General features: G+C 25.1%; 1 protein-coding gene across 1 annotated transcript in view; it reads right to left on the reverse strand.

Annotated features, from left to right (window-relative positions):
- LOC113559219 overlaps window positions 1–17,300 on the reverse strand; it is a 58,943-nt gene that overhangs the window by 11,664 nt on the left and 29,979 nt on the right. The window contains 9 exon segments of the mRNA XM_026964852.1: window positions 132–728; window positions 821–985; window positions 988–1,181; window positions 1,282–1,558; window positions 1,634–1,784; window positions 1,914–2,374; window positions 2,495–2,686; window positions 2,804–3,073; window positions 7,054–7,208. Of these exon segments, the coding sequence (XP_026820653.1) occupies window positions 132–728; window positions 821–985; window positions 988–1,181; window positions 1,282–1,558; window positions 1,634–1,784; window positions 1,914–2,374; window positions 2,495–2,686; window positions 2,804–3,073; window positions 7,054–7,208 (2,462 nt within the window).

Raw genomic sequence — 17,300 nt, forward strand, 5'->3', positions numbered from 1 at the left:
ATATAAAAAAATTAATTAGATGTTTAAAATGTAGAACTTATTTTTTATATAATATTAAATTGGAATATTTTTAAGTTAATATTATTAAATGTACGAGGAATGAGTATAGAATAATAATTAAGTAAGCTTACAATATACGATAAGAGGTGTCTGATCCGACATCGGAGTAAGAAGACCAGCAGCATTCCTCGCTCGGCATGAATAATTTCCGTGTATATTTTTTGTCACATTAACTAAAATAAGTTCTCTGTCGGTGCACACCACTTTCCTTTGCTTTTTATTACGTCTCCTAGTGTCATTATCAACAGCGTATGTGTCATATTCTCCTTCTCCGTGTGGTTCACTAGTTTCATAGTTAAAGTTCATGGCATTATTTTCATTATCATTATTTTCGATATCGAAATCATTGTCTCCATCTTCTTCGTCTGCAAAAATATCACTACTATCCGGTGCTCTAGTGCAGTTTGGTAATTGCATTTGTACACCGTTCCAATACCAATGGACAGAGGTTAAATTCAAAGACGGATCGCTATTCGTATCTTCAATATTTTGCTGATCTTCTTCTAATTGTACAGCACATCGAAGTGTAACGTTGCGATGTTCAGATTCTAATACAACTGGATTTGATCCAACCATATTATTGTTGATATTGCTACTCGCTGTTGATGAAGTTTGATTGTCGTCGAGTGAATCATCTAAGATAACGTGCAATTTTACCTTAGGTGTATCTGCAATGAATATAACAAATTAAAACATTCCAATATTTATTAAATTTGAAAAACTCAAAATTAAATATTTTATATTATATTGTTATACGTACATTGAACACGGACGTTTGCAAAATTTGTAGAATTGGCTGCCCCAACTGAATTTCTTACTCGACATTCATAACGGCCCGAGTCGAAACGTGTTAATTTTCTAACCACTAATACAGTTGCGTCTTCACCATTGCCATCTCCATGAATTCCTCCATTTCCATTGGCAATCCTTTAACTCGAGCATATTTTGCAGTATTTCCCATAGGATTTGTGCGAAATCTATTATTAGCACCGTTTGACGATCCTGATAGCGTACCAGTGCCTGTAGCTGGTGTTGCTGCATATGACGATGCTGATGTTCCGTGATTTGATGAAGATGGTTCTTCTTCGTCAACTAATTGTAACTCAATGCCATCTCGATACCTATAAAAAGAAGTACCATAATTTAGTTGAACTATTAGCAAACTTTATTTTTACTTTTCCTTGTATGTTGATGTTAGATTGTAAATAAATAAATATTTACCATTTAACAGGCGTTCGGAGTTTATCTGGATTGGCGTGGTATGCACAGTGCAACCTTAATTCTTTAGTTTCATTAACCACTACAGTATATAGAATTGATTGATAGTGTGATCCGTCGTAAGTATCTTTGGATGCATCAATTATTATTGGATTTATATTATTGCTATTATCAATTCCTCCCTTACGTTGTTGACCTATATCGTTTTTTATTTCGTCCTCTACAATCGCACCAGAATTTTCTCCGTCAGTAATAGGCACTACCCAAGCAGTCGGTACATCTGTAAACAAAACTTGAATTGTTAAACGTTTTCCGAAAGGACAGAATCGAACATAGTTCTGTTAGATTTACTTACATTTTACTCGGATCGTCATGTTTACAGTGAGAGGTTGATTCGGTGATGAACCGACATTATTGAATGCGTCACACCGCAGTATGGAACCGTCTTGTTGGCGATGAAGTTGTGACATTGATAATTGGCTGTGCGTATCTCGGGTGCCATCAGCCTATAGAGAAAATCCCCCATAAGTATTCTTAGCTTTTAATGATTACGTTGAAATATTGAAGAAAATATAAAATAAAAGTTATACTAATTATTACGTTTTTATTTTTTCTAATTTTTACGTGTTTCTTACTTGATATTCAGTATGCTGTGCTATTTCTACGGGACCTATAATTTCTGCTCCACCTTCCATACGTCGCTGTTCCGATATCAAATAATCGCTGGGAGACCTAGCTGTAGAACCCCCGTTTTGCTGACTGTTTCCTAACATAACGGGTGCGCCGTGCTTCGACGATTGAACGGTAGGCACATGAACATTTTGTTCATTTCTTATTCCACTTCCGTAATCATTGTCGTCGTCATTTTCTTGATCCTTATAATAATAATACCATGTCACGTTCGCTTGAGGGCGGGCTCCACGGGCCGCACACCGAATTACTAACGGCTGGCCCTCTGTAGTTTCAGCGTAAACTACTTCTCCGGAATTTCTATCATTTTCGCTATTTTGAGACTTATTACGATCGTCAACTTTAGAAACCGTAGTTACAGTGGCACCTGATGATGAAGTAGACATTTCAACTGAGTATGGACTTACTGAAAAATGTATGAAGAAAATATGTAATATCGTCGTGTAGAGAAAATTAAATTATAATATTATCATGTATACGTTATACCTAATGGTTTTACACTTTATTTTAAATATAATTTCCTTACCATTAACAGTGACTTCGACATTAGATGTCAGAATTGGTGAAGAATCAGTCGCCGTTTTTACTCGACATTCATATCTACCGTTTGCACCCCTTTTTCCGACAACTGTGAGAACGCTTTGTGCAACCCATAATCCCGAGTACGAGAAAACGTCATCGGACATATCGGAATCCACTTTTCGGTATTGGTAATCAACTGGAAATTTCAAGAATTTATACTTAATTATACGACATCGGAATAAATGAAAAGGCATCTTTGTCAAATTAATGGAATTAATTGATTTTTTTCTTGAGTTGAATTAAAATATATTACCTAAATCACTATCATAAATTGGACCACGACTATGTTGCCACCATGTAACTTGGGGCACAGGCCTGGCACGACCTGCACGACATACCAAACGTATTTTATTTCCTTCATCCACTGGACCCACGATTGCACCAGATGTTAACTTTTTCATAATACCAAATTTTGGATCGCTATTTTTGTCATCATAAAAATCAGATGAAGGATCGATGTAATTGTGCGCCGAAAGATCACTGGGTTCAATCAATGTTCCAACACTGATAGATTCAGGGTCAGCTACAAACAGATATAAAAAAAGTTAAAATGTATAACATTAATAATTTAAAATGTAGTTTATTAATTTATAACTCACTATTAATTGAATATCAAAAATGTTTAAAAGGCTTAAAATTGATAGCATTTAATAAAACATTATTTTCTATTCATATTCGTTTATAATCCGATATATATATTTTTAATAAAGCTTTCTTTTTAATTAAGTATCGTACAATTATTATGGTTGATTTAAAAAGTTGTATGACCTTTTTTATCATGATCACATAATTATATTTTTATGAGTAAAAATAAAGTATGGGACTACTCAAATTGTATAGTGTATTATACTATAATATTTACCTTTATGAAACAAAATAGATCATTAATAGTTAATATTTACCAATTAAAAAAAAAATTACTCATTAACTACAAAGAAATTTTGTTTTCAAGTTTTTAATCAAACGATTGTACATCACATTTTTTTTTAAACTCAAGTACGTATATTAAAACCATTGATTTTTATATTAAACCATTTCAGTAAGTCAAAACCAATTATTTATACCATTGAACAGTTTTAATAACTTTTATCAGATATTACTAACACAAAAAATAATTCATAAAGTGAAGTGTTCCTTTGCTTTCCATTTGAAATAAAAGCGGACAAACTAAATTGAAAATACACACATTATCCTTATAAAGTTCCTATTACATTCCAAAAATCTCCTTCGACTAACTTTTTAGTACAAGCCACGTTAAAAACAATCTGTACACATTTGATTCGTTTTATTTAAGGATTCTTTTTCACCATTCGTACTATACTACTAAAACAAGACAAACATTTTAATCAACCTGCTTTCGTGATAACATAAAAGCGTTTATACCTAATCAAACACTCTTAATTCAAACTTAAACGTTAAAACAACGAACAAAATGTCCTAAATTTACTGCTTTCTTCTTAAAGCTCAATAATATACCTAATTAGTAATTAGTGTAAAATGTTTATGTAGACCATAAATCAACCACGCACAATATGAAAACATGGCAAAAATGGGTCAGATAAATTAATTAAAGGAAAATTTTGCGTCACTGACAGACAAAAACTATATTTTTATGGTTGAGGGGATGGAGAATTTTGTTTTGTATATGACATATTATGTTTAGATCATAACATATATTGGTTTAATTATGAAATAGTTTATAATAAAAAAAACTAAGTATTTCGTCATCTTTTTGGAAAATTGATGAAAAGTAAAATTATCAACTTGAAACTTATGATTAATACATATAGTACAATAATATATATGTACATATATATAAGTAGTATATTATTTTACAATTATACAATAATTTCTTTTAATAACGATAAGTAATCAATTAGTTTTACTTAGGTACATGATTAAATAATCACTTATAAATATTTTTATATTATTATATATAAAAATAAAATAAAAAAATATATTAATATATATCATGTTTCATATTATTATTGTCTTTTTATTTATATATATACTTTATCTACTTTATATGTACTTATTCTTATATACTTTTACTATAAATATTTATATTAAATTTAAGTCCACGACTATAATTACTATAAAAATTGTTATTGGGTTAATCCCGTTTAAATAAAATAAATAAATAAATAAAGTGGTTTTGTAATATGTTTATATAATATATTTTTTCAAGAATATAAAATTAAACTCCTTTAATAATATAAAAATAAAAGAAAAATAAATAACCGCTCTGCTATACAGTAGAATCAAAGGTATCTAATTATTAAGGAAATACTTTAATGGATGTATTAAATTTTAATCCAATGATAAATTAATCATTGCATATGTTTAAGTAAAACGATTCTAAGTGGAGATTATTTTATTATAGTAATTTATTTTACTAGAATAGTACAGTATAAATAATCAATACCTAAATTTAATTTAAATGTTTTGAAAATGATTTATAGTAAAATATAATAATATAAGTAAAAGCATCAAGTCCCTATAAACACTATTTTTGAATTAAATACAACAAAATTACTATAATCGTTATCATTTGTTTAATATCCAATTTTATCAAAATTTAAATTTAAAATATTTATCAATCAAAATTGTACTTGTATTTTTTTTTTTAGTTTAAGGTTTCAGTAAAAAATGCGTAACAGAAACTGTTTAATAAGCCTTAGCTATAAAAATCAAAAATCGTATCCTATACTTTATACCTAATTAGAAAATAATTTTCAAACTTGAGTGATTTTAGCGTACTTATTTTGTCAAAATTTGAACTTTAAATAGTTTAAACTAATAAACTAAATAAATTATGCATAGCTATTTTTAAAATTATTGATTTTCTAAAAGAAAAGTTTACATGGAAATTTTTATTTAATTTTCAAGAATTTTGACTGGGTTTAAATATTTTTATCAATACTTTTATAAAAAAAAATTTAAAAATTAAAAATTCTTATCAATAGCTTAAAATTGTCCTAAATATTTTGAACATTGTATTGAGCAAAGAAAATATTAATTAACAATGGAATATTCTAAGTTTTTACGATCAATATTTTTTTAATTATATTTAACTAACATCGTTTTATGAAATTTCTTAATTTTACAAGAGAATATTAAAATTTATTAAATTTAAACTTCAGATGCCCATAAATTTTTTTTATAGAATTACTCTCAATTTATTCTATACTTCTAATAAGGATAATAAATATGAAACCTTACATTGTATTTTTAAACCTATGTATAAATAATAAATGTTTTAAACATTTTTAGCTACAGTATAATTAGAAAATTTAAAAATTCTAACTTCAAACGCTTTTAACATAGATCGATATTAGAAACTTATAAAGAACCTTGTAATACATTTATAAGCTTTTTGATACGAGTATAGCGTATAAAAAGAGTCAAAATATTTTTAAATCATACCAAGTATAGAGAATTAAAATATAAACATTTGGTTAAAATGTATCTACGGTTATTCGTTTTTTAATGAAAACATATTAAAAAAGCGATTTACGGTTTTACGTAAAAATATTATGTTTTTTATATTTTTATTTTTATTTTATCAGTAATCAAAAAAAAAATTGGAATGTTTTACTTTCAACCCCAAAATACCATCTAGATTTAATTTTCTACCAAAAAAGATATTTAAGTTGAAGATTGAACGGTTTTAACACTAAAAGGCGATGACAGACACAAAAAAAAAATCACATTATTGTAAAATCAATACATTCATTGCTACTCTTAAATTCTTATAATAGTAAAATGTTCACAAGATTCAATTATTACTTAACAATCATTACTATACGTCTATACGACATCACATGAAAGAGCTTGTATAACAAAATAATTAAATTAATTAATAATAAATTTAATTTATATTCTACCAATATATTACAATTTTACATTTATAATAAATTAAACGACAATAAGTGCATAGAACTTCGAACACGATATTTACCGTTTATAGTTCTGTACAGAACTATATAACGGATTGTTTTTTATAAATAATAAATATAATATCATTATATCATTATATCCAATTAATATATATATGTTCATAAAAGTAAGAGGTAATATAATATGCATAGAACAAAAATTTTAAACTTCATGTTTTTATAATATTTATGTACATAATTATTGTATACAAATATACAATATTTGTAAATAAGATTATTTTGTATTATAACGATTAACTATGGTTCAATAGGTATATAAAAAATGTATTAGTTATAAGTATTTAAAAAATAACAACCTATAATCAACGCAATATTTAATAAAATAATATGATAAACGAAGAAGCAATAATTATATAACTTTGTATTACTTACTTATGTGTTACTAACCGCGTGACATTAAATAATTAAATATTAAATTTTAAGGTAAATATTTTTATTATTTTTATTTTTAAATTCAAAACATTACTGTGATTGAATATTGTGTTTAATTTGGTTTCTTAGTACCTACATTTAAAAAGAATTGTTTTATATCGTTCAGACTTACTGTAAGTTGTAAGATTGATAAACTGAACGATGTTGCAACCTTCATGTACTTTAGTATATGTGATCTCACATTTATAAACACCCTCGTCAAGCGCTGTTATATTGTCCATTACCAAGAAGCCCAAAGTAGAATTTGGTTCTGTACTCCAATAAGATCTGTCAAAAAAAAAAAACAAAAATTATTATTATTAACTAATTTTTAAAATTCTATTTACATGTACATAAATGACGAACCCTATCGTTTAAAAAATTAAAAATGTACGCATTTTACATAAAGATTTACATAGTGGTATAGTACTTATACTGAGGAAATAATATGTGATGTACCTTTTTTTTTGAAGTGGGATTTTTTTTAATACGTTCATATTAATGTTGTACATATATTTTATGCATACCTACGTATAAATTATAGTTACATCGTAATCCCTCGCCATGTGGAATTATATAATATATATATATATATATATTCATTCAACTGAACAAAAAGTAAGTTCAGACCCCCACTATACAAATTAAATTATAAAAAAGCTGGACAGGATGCGTAGACCGGACGGCGGACACTCGCTTCGCCTGCGTGGGTGTAAGAGAGTGGCGTATTATTACTATATGCGTTTCAAAGCAATGATAAATCGTCGCATTTGGAAAATCGATTTGCAGTAGAAGTCGATTAAAAACGTGCTTTTTGAGAGTTCTTTTATATGCTTAGACTATGGTTGTCAGTTGCAGTTTTTCTTTTCGTTTGTACGGAACTGCTAAGAAAATTGAAAAATTACCTCTCCTTAAGTAGCTATCAACTAAACTAGATTTCTTATTGGTACACTTGAAACTGGTGCTTTTTCATTGGCTAATGTCCAAATGAGTGCTCGCAATATATATATATATATATAAAACATTAAATATCACAGTTAATCCAAAACCTATTTTAGTTTTATAGTGAAAATACTATAAATTATAATGTATAATAAATTATGTATACATATAATGTGCAATAATTATTTATATTAAAAATAAAAAACATAACTAGTTAAAGACATGGATTTCTATACAAGTAATAACCACTTATAAACACTATTAAACCATATAATTGTATTTTATAATCATATTTTTAAGTGAGTATTTATATAAAAATACGTTTACTTAGTTGAAATTATATAAACAAATAATTTATTATTGAACAATGGATGTCATAATCTTATAAACTACCTACTGAAAGCATACTTTCAGTTAAACGCAGAAAACAATCTAAAATAAACATGAAACTCATTGTAATTAAGATACCCGGCATTTGCTTGTAATTTTAAAACTTTAATATTTTAACTCTTTAGTTAATGAAACTGTTTAGTTTTTATTATAGTTTAATAAAACAAAATGTTTAATCCGTGAAAAAAGTACTTATATTTTACTTTTTAATCTGATATTTTAAATGTGTATATTTAATGTGCATTAATACTATTTTAATTTAATAGTTAAGAATAAATTAGTATTAAAAAAAAAAAAAAAATTAAAATTATATCTAACTTATTCCACTTGAGCGAAATGCTTATGGCGCAGATTGAACAACAATATCAAGAATATTTTTAGAATTTCTTGGCTTTTGTATTTTCTTATCATAAGAATAAAATACTTATAATGATTTGGCATAATGAAAAAAAATGGTGTTAATTTTATATTTTATCGAGTACTTTAAAGACTGACAAACGTTTAAAATATCCATTCCAAGTATGAAACATGTATTTTGTTACTTATTTGTTCACAACTATCTACATTAAAGTTATGTAAGATTAATAAAATTCTTTTGAAAGTAGTTTATGGTATCTATACCTGTGTTTGAGACTAAAAGCTTATGTTTTTGAAAACCTTTGAATGTTTATATTAATATGTATAAATATCATCTACCACTGTCACATCAACGTCACGCACTCGTATATAAAAATAAGTGAACCAAATACATTCCATATTCTTATTTTGTTTATTTATATTAAAAATAATTATTATGAAGTACAATAGAAATAAAATAGTCATGTGCAAAAATATTAATCATAAAAATTAAAGTATAATACATTGTATAATTAGTTATATACTTGATAATACCGCAAATAGCCTAAAAATTCTGCATGTTAAAAAAAATTTGTTTTTTTAACAATCAATGATTTCTATTTTCTTAAAATAATTACTATATCGATTTTTTCATTTTCTGTGAATTATTAAGTTACGGGAATTCGTCTTAAAAACTAGGCGAGAGAGAAATATGTATAAAAAAATGCTTTCACAAAATTACCTCTAATTGTGGCACTATATAAATAATATGAAAGCGTTTTTTTCTTATTATGGTACAGCTTTATGTTAAACTTTAATTGTGCATGGCTGGTAAATTCAACACAAAATTTGTTTGAATAGCTTGAACATTCAAGATGGCTCCGATAACTTTTGAGAGAGCTACCACCTACCACCTAGATTGCACCTATTATAACTTGGCAGTATAACATCGTATAATTGGTAGTTAACAAAACGTGTTTCAGAATGAAAAAGGTGTATGAAAATAAAATATAATTGTAGTAATGTGACCATTCTCAAATATTATAAACATGAAGTTTATAATTTACTAGTGAATACAGAATGATTTTTATTTTAACAAAGACAAACAATTATTTTTGAAAACTTAAGACTATTTAAATTGAATATCTCATATAATTCCTTTAGACCAATTTTTAAACCAATAATTAATAATTACACCATTTTTAATGTCGAATGTTCGAATCAATTTATTAGCTGCCATTTTCTAGGCTATGAAAGAAATAATATTTATTTAATATAACTAATAGTCTTAGAAAAATGAAATAATTTTGATTTTTAAATAATCTTAAAAAATCTTTTGCCGAAGCAAAAAAATCAAAATATCTCAATAAGTTTTCTTGCATAATATAGCAGATATTAATTAATCAAATCAATGTTTATACTTATTTCAAAAAAAGATTTGAATTGTACTGCTGTACTGCTTGTGGTAATACATATTCCTAACTTATTAGTCCATGTACCTTACCAATGCACATAGCAAAATAAATTTTAAACTCTTAGTTTTATGTCCTATACTTGCTCGTTTGTTTGTTACTGTTGTTAGCATTCTAGTCTGATTACTCAGATTATTGCTTTATTATTTGTTATTAATTATTATATAGAGTATCAACTTTATAAAAGTAATTATATTTATAATAAATAATTTATTAATGCATATTAAGCGATTAGTCTCGGAGATTGTAAGATATTTAATACCGATTAAGAATATATAAGAGTTATGTAATTATAATTATGATATATTAATTTACTTTTCACGCATATAGAACTCATCATCAGATAATGTCTATAATTAATTGCCTACTATATGCCTAGCTTTATCTACTTCTTACAAAAGATTGCTCCAACAACCTCCAAGTAAATATTATTTAGGTTATTTTTTTCATTAATTTAGGTATCAACGTATTAAAGCCTTTTAACGATTATATTTAAACTTCACTTTAATTATTTTTATTTTACATGGAAGTGAATTGTATCAGGTTGTTGGCTTATTTTATAAATTGTCATTTATATTTTTCATTTTGTATTTTAAATAAAAATTAGTTTCTAAGAGTGTTGGTAAAGTTATAATTTATAAGTTTTAAGATTTACATAAGTGGAATAATGCACCAATATTTTTCGGGCGAGATTAGCTTCAAAATCTATTAACCTAATTGTCATATTAATTTAATTAACTGTGTTCAATATTTATAGAACAAAATGTTCAGCAAAATATTTGAAAGTATAATAGACGTTTGTTATGAGTTATGGATTTATTATGGCCTATGATTCAGTTTAAATATGATAAACTTAATTCCTCTTAATACATTAATTGATTACAATGAATGTGCTTTCAATGGAGGCTAAATTACACAAAACTTATCAAGATTTAGCTTAAAACAATTTATTACCAAGGAAATAGCAACACAATTTTTGGGACAGAGTCCAATAAAATAATATAGAATATATATATATATATATATATAAATTACATCATAAAGAACAGTTATGTATCATAATAATAGAATTCTAGTTATAAATGGTAAACTAAAATATTTATATGACATTTTTTTTAAACAAAATTCATGTTTGATCCACCCTTTAGAAACCTATATTCCTATTTGAGTTGAAAAACGAAGATACAATCCCTCTCTGAGTTTCAAAGAATCTATTGATATAACTTTTATTGAAAACGGTCCAGTAGTCTTTAAGTCTATAGAGGACAAAGAAAGAAACATTTATTTGAATATACATATATTATTATAAAATGTTTTCGCAAACATTACAAATTTTATCAAAATAAACAAAATACTATCAGTACACCGCAATTAAATTATTTCACTTACTAAATTAACGATTTCGTCAATCTTCGTGAAAATAACTTTATTAAAAAACTTTATTCTAATGTAATTTTGAATGAAACTAAATAATATTTGTACCTTTAGGCTTTAATAAATTATAAGTAACTTTTGAAGTAAACATATATAAATCTATAAGGTTATTTTAAACTTGGAATATTTTTAATACTTAGGGTAAATAGATTTATTAAAAATAAAAATATTAATAAATTAAATGTCAAAAATGTATATATCTTAAGTATCCTATTTTTGATTTATTATTTTTGATAAAACTATATGTAAATTGTACTCACTCATTTACTTAAATAGATAAATGATTATAATAGATTATACTTATATAGTTCCATAAGTATTTTGAATACTACAAAATTATTGAAAACGTTTTAAAAATAGTTGGTAACCGATGTAAACTTATAGTAGTTTAACACGTGATAAACACATTAAAATTTCTTAAAATATCTATTTTTGTTAAATTTAAATACACATAAAATGATTCTATTAACAATTTTTTTCCCTCATACGATAAACAAAAACATACTAAATAATAAATACTATAATAATACTATGATTAAAATAACTAAAAAAGTATCTTATTCATTTAAATAAATACAATTATTTAAAATCCATGATTAAATTGGTTTCAAGAAAATGTTTTAATAGAAATACACAAAAACTTAATCGTAATTAATAGGTACACATATTAGTTTGAAAATTAGTAAATATTTGATAAGATGTTAATCAAGTAAGATACGAAAAATATTTCTTACAGTATGGTTTTGATTCGAATCAACAAGCTTTAATTATTCTTAACTGCCAATAGAAAATACTGGACTTTAAATAAAATATAAATTAATATCATAATTGTTTGAAAAAATATATCTAAGATATAAACTATAGTAAAAATATTAATTAGTCTACGATGCAATTAATTAAGAAATCATAAAAAAAATTTAATTACAGTTGTACAGCATGTACAAAATAATACAAATAAAATTCAAAACATATTTTAAAATCAATATATTAATATATTAATCATTAAATTTTATAACATTAATATATTAATTATGTAAAAGAAAATATAGAATACTTCTATACAATATCATTCCGAAAAAAAATCTAAGATTAACTCTATTTGTCCAATAATAGTTGATTATAGTGATTATATTCTTATTTTTTTTTCAATTTTCTTAAAAACAAATTAAAAGTTATATATCAAATTATCAACATTAAAAATTAAAATCCATATTTGTAGCATAGTTTATTCGAGCTCTTATATTAACTAAAAAACCGTTACCTTAAATACCAAAAAATGTATAAAAAATATACTTGTAGAATCCAAAACTCTAAATTTATAGACTAAGATGTTTAAGTTAGGTATTCAAAATTCAAAAAAAAATTATAATTATTCTATCAATTCTAGGTACTCTCAAAAATTACGTATGTAAAGTATTTAAAATTAACGTAAGCAGAGTAGTAGATCAATATTTTGTGTAGTATCCTAAAGTACTCGCCCAAATTAGGATTTATGAGTATATATCAAAATATTCCAAAAAAAAATTCCGCTCTAAAATATGAAATTAAAAATGAATGTTATTATTCAAAAAAGAAAAACTTAAAAAAAAATTATAACGATAAAAATATTTTGTTTTGATCACGAATTTAGTAAAAAAAATATTTTCAAAAACATTTATAAATTTTGAAATATTAAGTGTTATCCGATAAATGAATCACTCTGTATAATTATACTGAAAACATGGGCATTATGCCACTGTTCGACGGTTAACTACGCCTCTGCTGGCTTTGACGCTACTTTCAAAATTATTGCCAAGAACTTTAAAACAAACTCGATTTTTAAAAAAAAAAAAAAACAGTACATGATACATAACATAATCTAACATTATAACGTTATTTATAAAATTACATATTTTGAAAATTAATAATTTTACATATTTGGCACTTGCTTACTCACGTCGTCGTCTCACAGTTTACTTCACAAATCAAAAAGAAACTTAAATTTTCTAAAAATCGCTACATTAATATAGGTCATATAATAATAATTTAATAAGCAAAAACTCCATTTTATTTGCATTTGTGTATGATGGTCGATGCTTGGCACTCGCCGGCCATTTTTAAATTTGATATAGGTAATTGGTTCATGAGATAATATAAAATTATCTGCAATGCTCTAGAAAACTGCTGGGAGATGCTTATAATTATTTATGCTAATGTACTATAATGCGAATAGGTACGATATGTGATCAATATTTAATCAAAAAACTATTAGAACTTACCCATATATTATAACGAATTACAAGTATATTAATATACCCATAGTGTTGCTATTTAAAAATTAAAATCGAAAAGGATAATTCATATTATTTTTAATTCTGTTGGTTACAGCTATGCTAATATATAACCAATCACGCATATAGAATGGCAAAAAAATATATATGGTATCAAAGGTATGACGTAATGAGATAATAAAGTAGGTACACATTATGTAATTATTCAAGTAAGGATTTTTATGGATTCGTATTTTTTTCTAAATAAGCAACTTTCAAAATTAAATTGAAATTTATTATACTAACATAAAAGAATGTAGTAAAAGTTTTATGTTACATATGTTGATGAATTTTACTATAGAAGTATAATATTAGGAATATTGGTGCACATATAATAATAATAATAATAATGTCTTTATTTTGCGATAGAAAATATTATATCATGTGTACAGCATAAGACTAAGTTGCAAAAACCAAACTTTTAGGGTTTCAAGTTTATATCTGTTTAAATATGTTTTTGAATTTTGTGAAAATTTTCAATAAAAATTTAATAAAGATGTCTAAAAATTCAAATGGTATGTAAAATAAAAAATAAAATTTTAATTTTTAATATTAAGATTTATTTTCAATTCCTATAAAAAATAAAAACTCATCAATAACTAATTACTAACCTTATCCCATAAATAAAATAAAATATTTTAAGAACACAAACTTATAAAAAAATATGAGATTAAAAATAAAAATGAAAGATTTTAAGTATTAATTCTGCTATTTTTAATATTATAAAAATTAATTAAATTTTTTTTTTGTATTCAGTTTATAATTAGGTAGGTACATAAAAAAAGTTAACCTAATTTTTATGTAACAATATATAATATATTATAGGTATTATATTGCTGAAATACCAAAACAGTATTGATTGTTTATTAGCAATTTAAAAAAAAGTTATCAAGAATAAAAGCAAAAAAAATCATAATCGAATAACAAATAGATTCTAGTGAAGCTTCTATACTTAGTTTCTAAAATTAAAATAAATAAGCAATATTATATTTAAACGTATAAATATAAATATACGCAGAATGTAGATCGCCAAGGTTACATTAAAACAAGGAAAACAAAATAATAATTAAATAAGACAACAACTTTGGCCATTTATCTTTTGATGCCTCAGAGCAATGAGGCCATTTTAGCGTATCTAGAATGTTTTTCAAGAGATGCTCATCAATCATCATGAAATGTGGATAAGTTATACAAATACAATGTAGATACTTATAAAATAATATATTTATTATAAAATCAAATTAACTTAAGACATAGTTAAAAATATACATGATGTGTTTCCTTAATAATGCGATATAATTAAATTGATATTAATTTAAAATGTAAATATATATTATTAACATTTTTTTATTGATATTTTAACATTTTAAGAAATTTAGAAAAATCGTAAGTGGTAACATAAATATATAAACGTGTTGGTATTTTTACATTTTATATTTCCAACTTATGATGAAAAAATAATGTGTTAAATTAGGAATAACTATATTTTATATATTTATGCGAAAACAAAATATAATACTTACGATATATGGGAATTGTCTTATTCCCAAAACACTCTCTTTTATAATACGACACTATCTCAAACCTTAATAATATTACGAAGAAAATTACTATCTTCAAGAAATCCGAATTAAAATAAAATTACCTTTAATTTATTATTTATATATTATTATTTTAAAATTTAAGTTCAATAATCAATTTGTTGGAAATGGAAAATATTAATTATTAATTATAATTACTTATAAATATGTAATATATAATATGTTAAATTATTAATTTAAGTTAATTTATATTCAATAACCTAATGTACATTTTAACATTTGTCCTTTATATTTGGTGAAGTACTATTTTGATTGCAGTTGTTTGCAAACAATAACAATAAAAACAATTAATAAAACGACAACAATACGACTTTTAGCTCTGCAGTGTGTACTATCATTAAAGCAGTGGCGCGTGTTTAATTTAGGTATAAAAAATGTATACGTCATGCAGTTTTATAATCAAAACAAATTGCAGTCGGCGGTGTGGGTGGAAAGATAAATCAAGAAAACATTGATCTTTTATTATTATATAATTGACAATCGTGTATACTCGTGTTTTAAACATAGAACAACGATAACTTGGGTGTATATTTGCTGTAGGTATGCCGGAAGGATAAACTCGGCGATTTGTCGATGGTTTGCGCATTTAGTTGGTAGCAACGTCGATAGCTAAAACGACGGCCGGCGGGAGGATTTCGATGCAGTTAAATGTATTAGTCGGCTATTGTGTGTTGACATAGAAGGGGCCGCATATAATTAAAAGCCCCGTCAGCGTTAGCTGATAAAACCACCACAGTTGACTCTATATATGTATATATTTTGTTGTTTACGCGTTACGAACTGTAACATTTAAACATAAATACAACTATGGCTAGGATTTTAATGTCTTAAAAAGTCACATAATAATAAGAAAATTCCTTAAAAATATTAAAATATACACTAATAAAAAATAAAAATACGTTTAAAAATATTTATTTTTTTATTTTTACTGTTTTAATAATTATTCAACAAAATCGTGTAGTTATCCAATGGTTAATTTTTTTTTTCGAAAGACACGTTTAATAGTAAAATAAACTATCGTTATTGCATCTTAATTCTTTAATTATTTGTAGATACTAAATACTAAAACGGTAAACGTCGACTGACAAGGATTGCACAAAGCATGTACCTACTATGCTTTCAACACTATCGAACTATCTGACCTCTATTTAACAATATGCTGGTTCTTAATACGACAGTGCATTTTGTACTACAATTCACTCTTTGGATCAAAAATATATTATGAAAAATATAATAAATACTCAAAAAATAAACTAAAATCATAAAATGATTCACTAAAAAGTTGAATTTGTCAATAAAAATTTGATTTAAATAATCAGGATCTCCTAAAATACATTTTCCGCTTAAGAAAATATACGTTTTTAACGACCGTAAAGTTTGACTTGCAAATAACGAGAATGGATTTGCAAATTCTTGTTAATTATAACAAGTATAATTTGACACTAGTTTGAAATTTTCAGGACAACATGTAAGTGTTGGGTAAAAATCCTTGAAGTTCATAAAGGGTTGGCGGGTTTAACTTGCAAATTCTTACTAAGTACTTGCGAAATACTGGCACTAGTCTGAACTTGTTTAAACAAAATATAAGGGCCAACTTCACAACGGTACGGTTTTAAATGCCAGAAAAAAAATGTATATTACATCAAAATTTCAGTCTAGTTTTAATATAGGTATAGAATTGAAAATAACGATAATAATGTTCTCGAGGACCTAATTATAGTTGATATAAATTATATATTATATCCAGTACGAAAATGGCTAAATATTGTAAGATCATGGTGCACCACAAATTATACCTGAAGTCTTAACGTGTAAGAAGGTTAATGTATTGAGGCCGTTATAGATGCATATAATAGCTGTGATTGTGTGTTGTAAATAATTATGATATTACATTTG

This window comes from Rhopalosiphum maidis, chromosome 3, assembly GCF_003676215.2.
Source record: "Rhopalosiphum maidis isolate BTI-1 chromosome 3, ASM367621v3, whole genome shotgun sequence".
NCBI classification, from domain to species: domain Eukaryota; kingdom Metazoa; phylum Arthropoda; class Insecta; order Hemiptera; family Aphididae; genus Rhopalosiphum; species Rhopalosiphum maidis.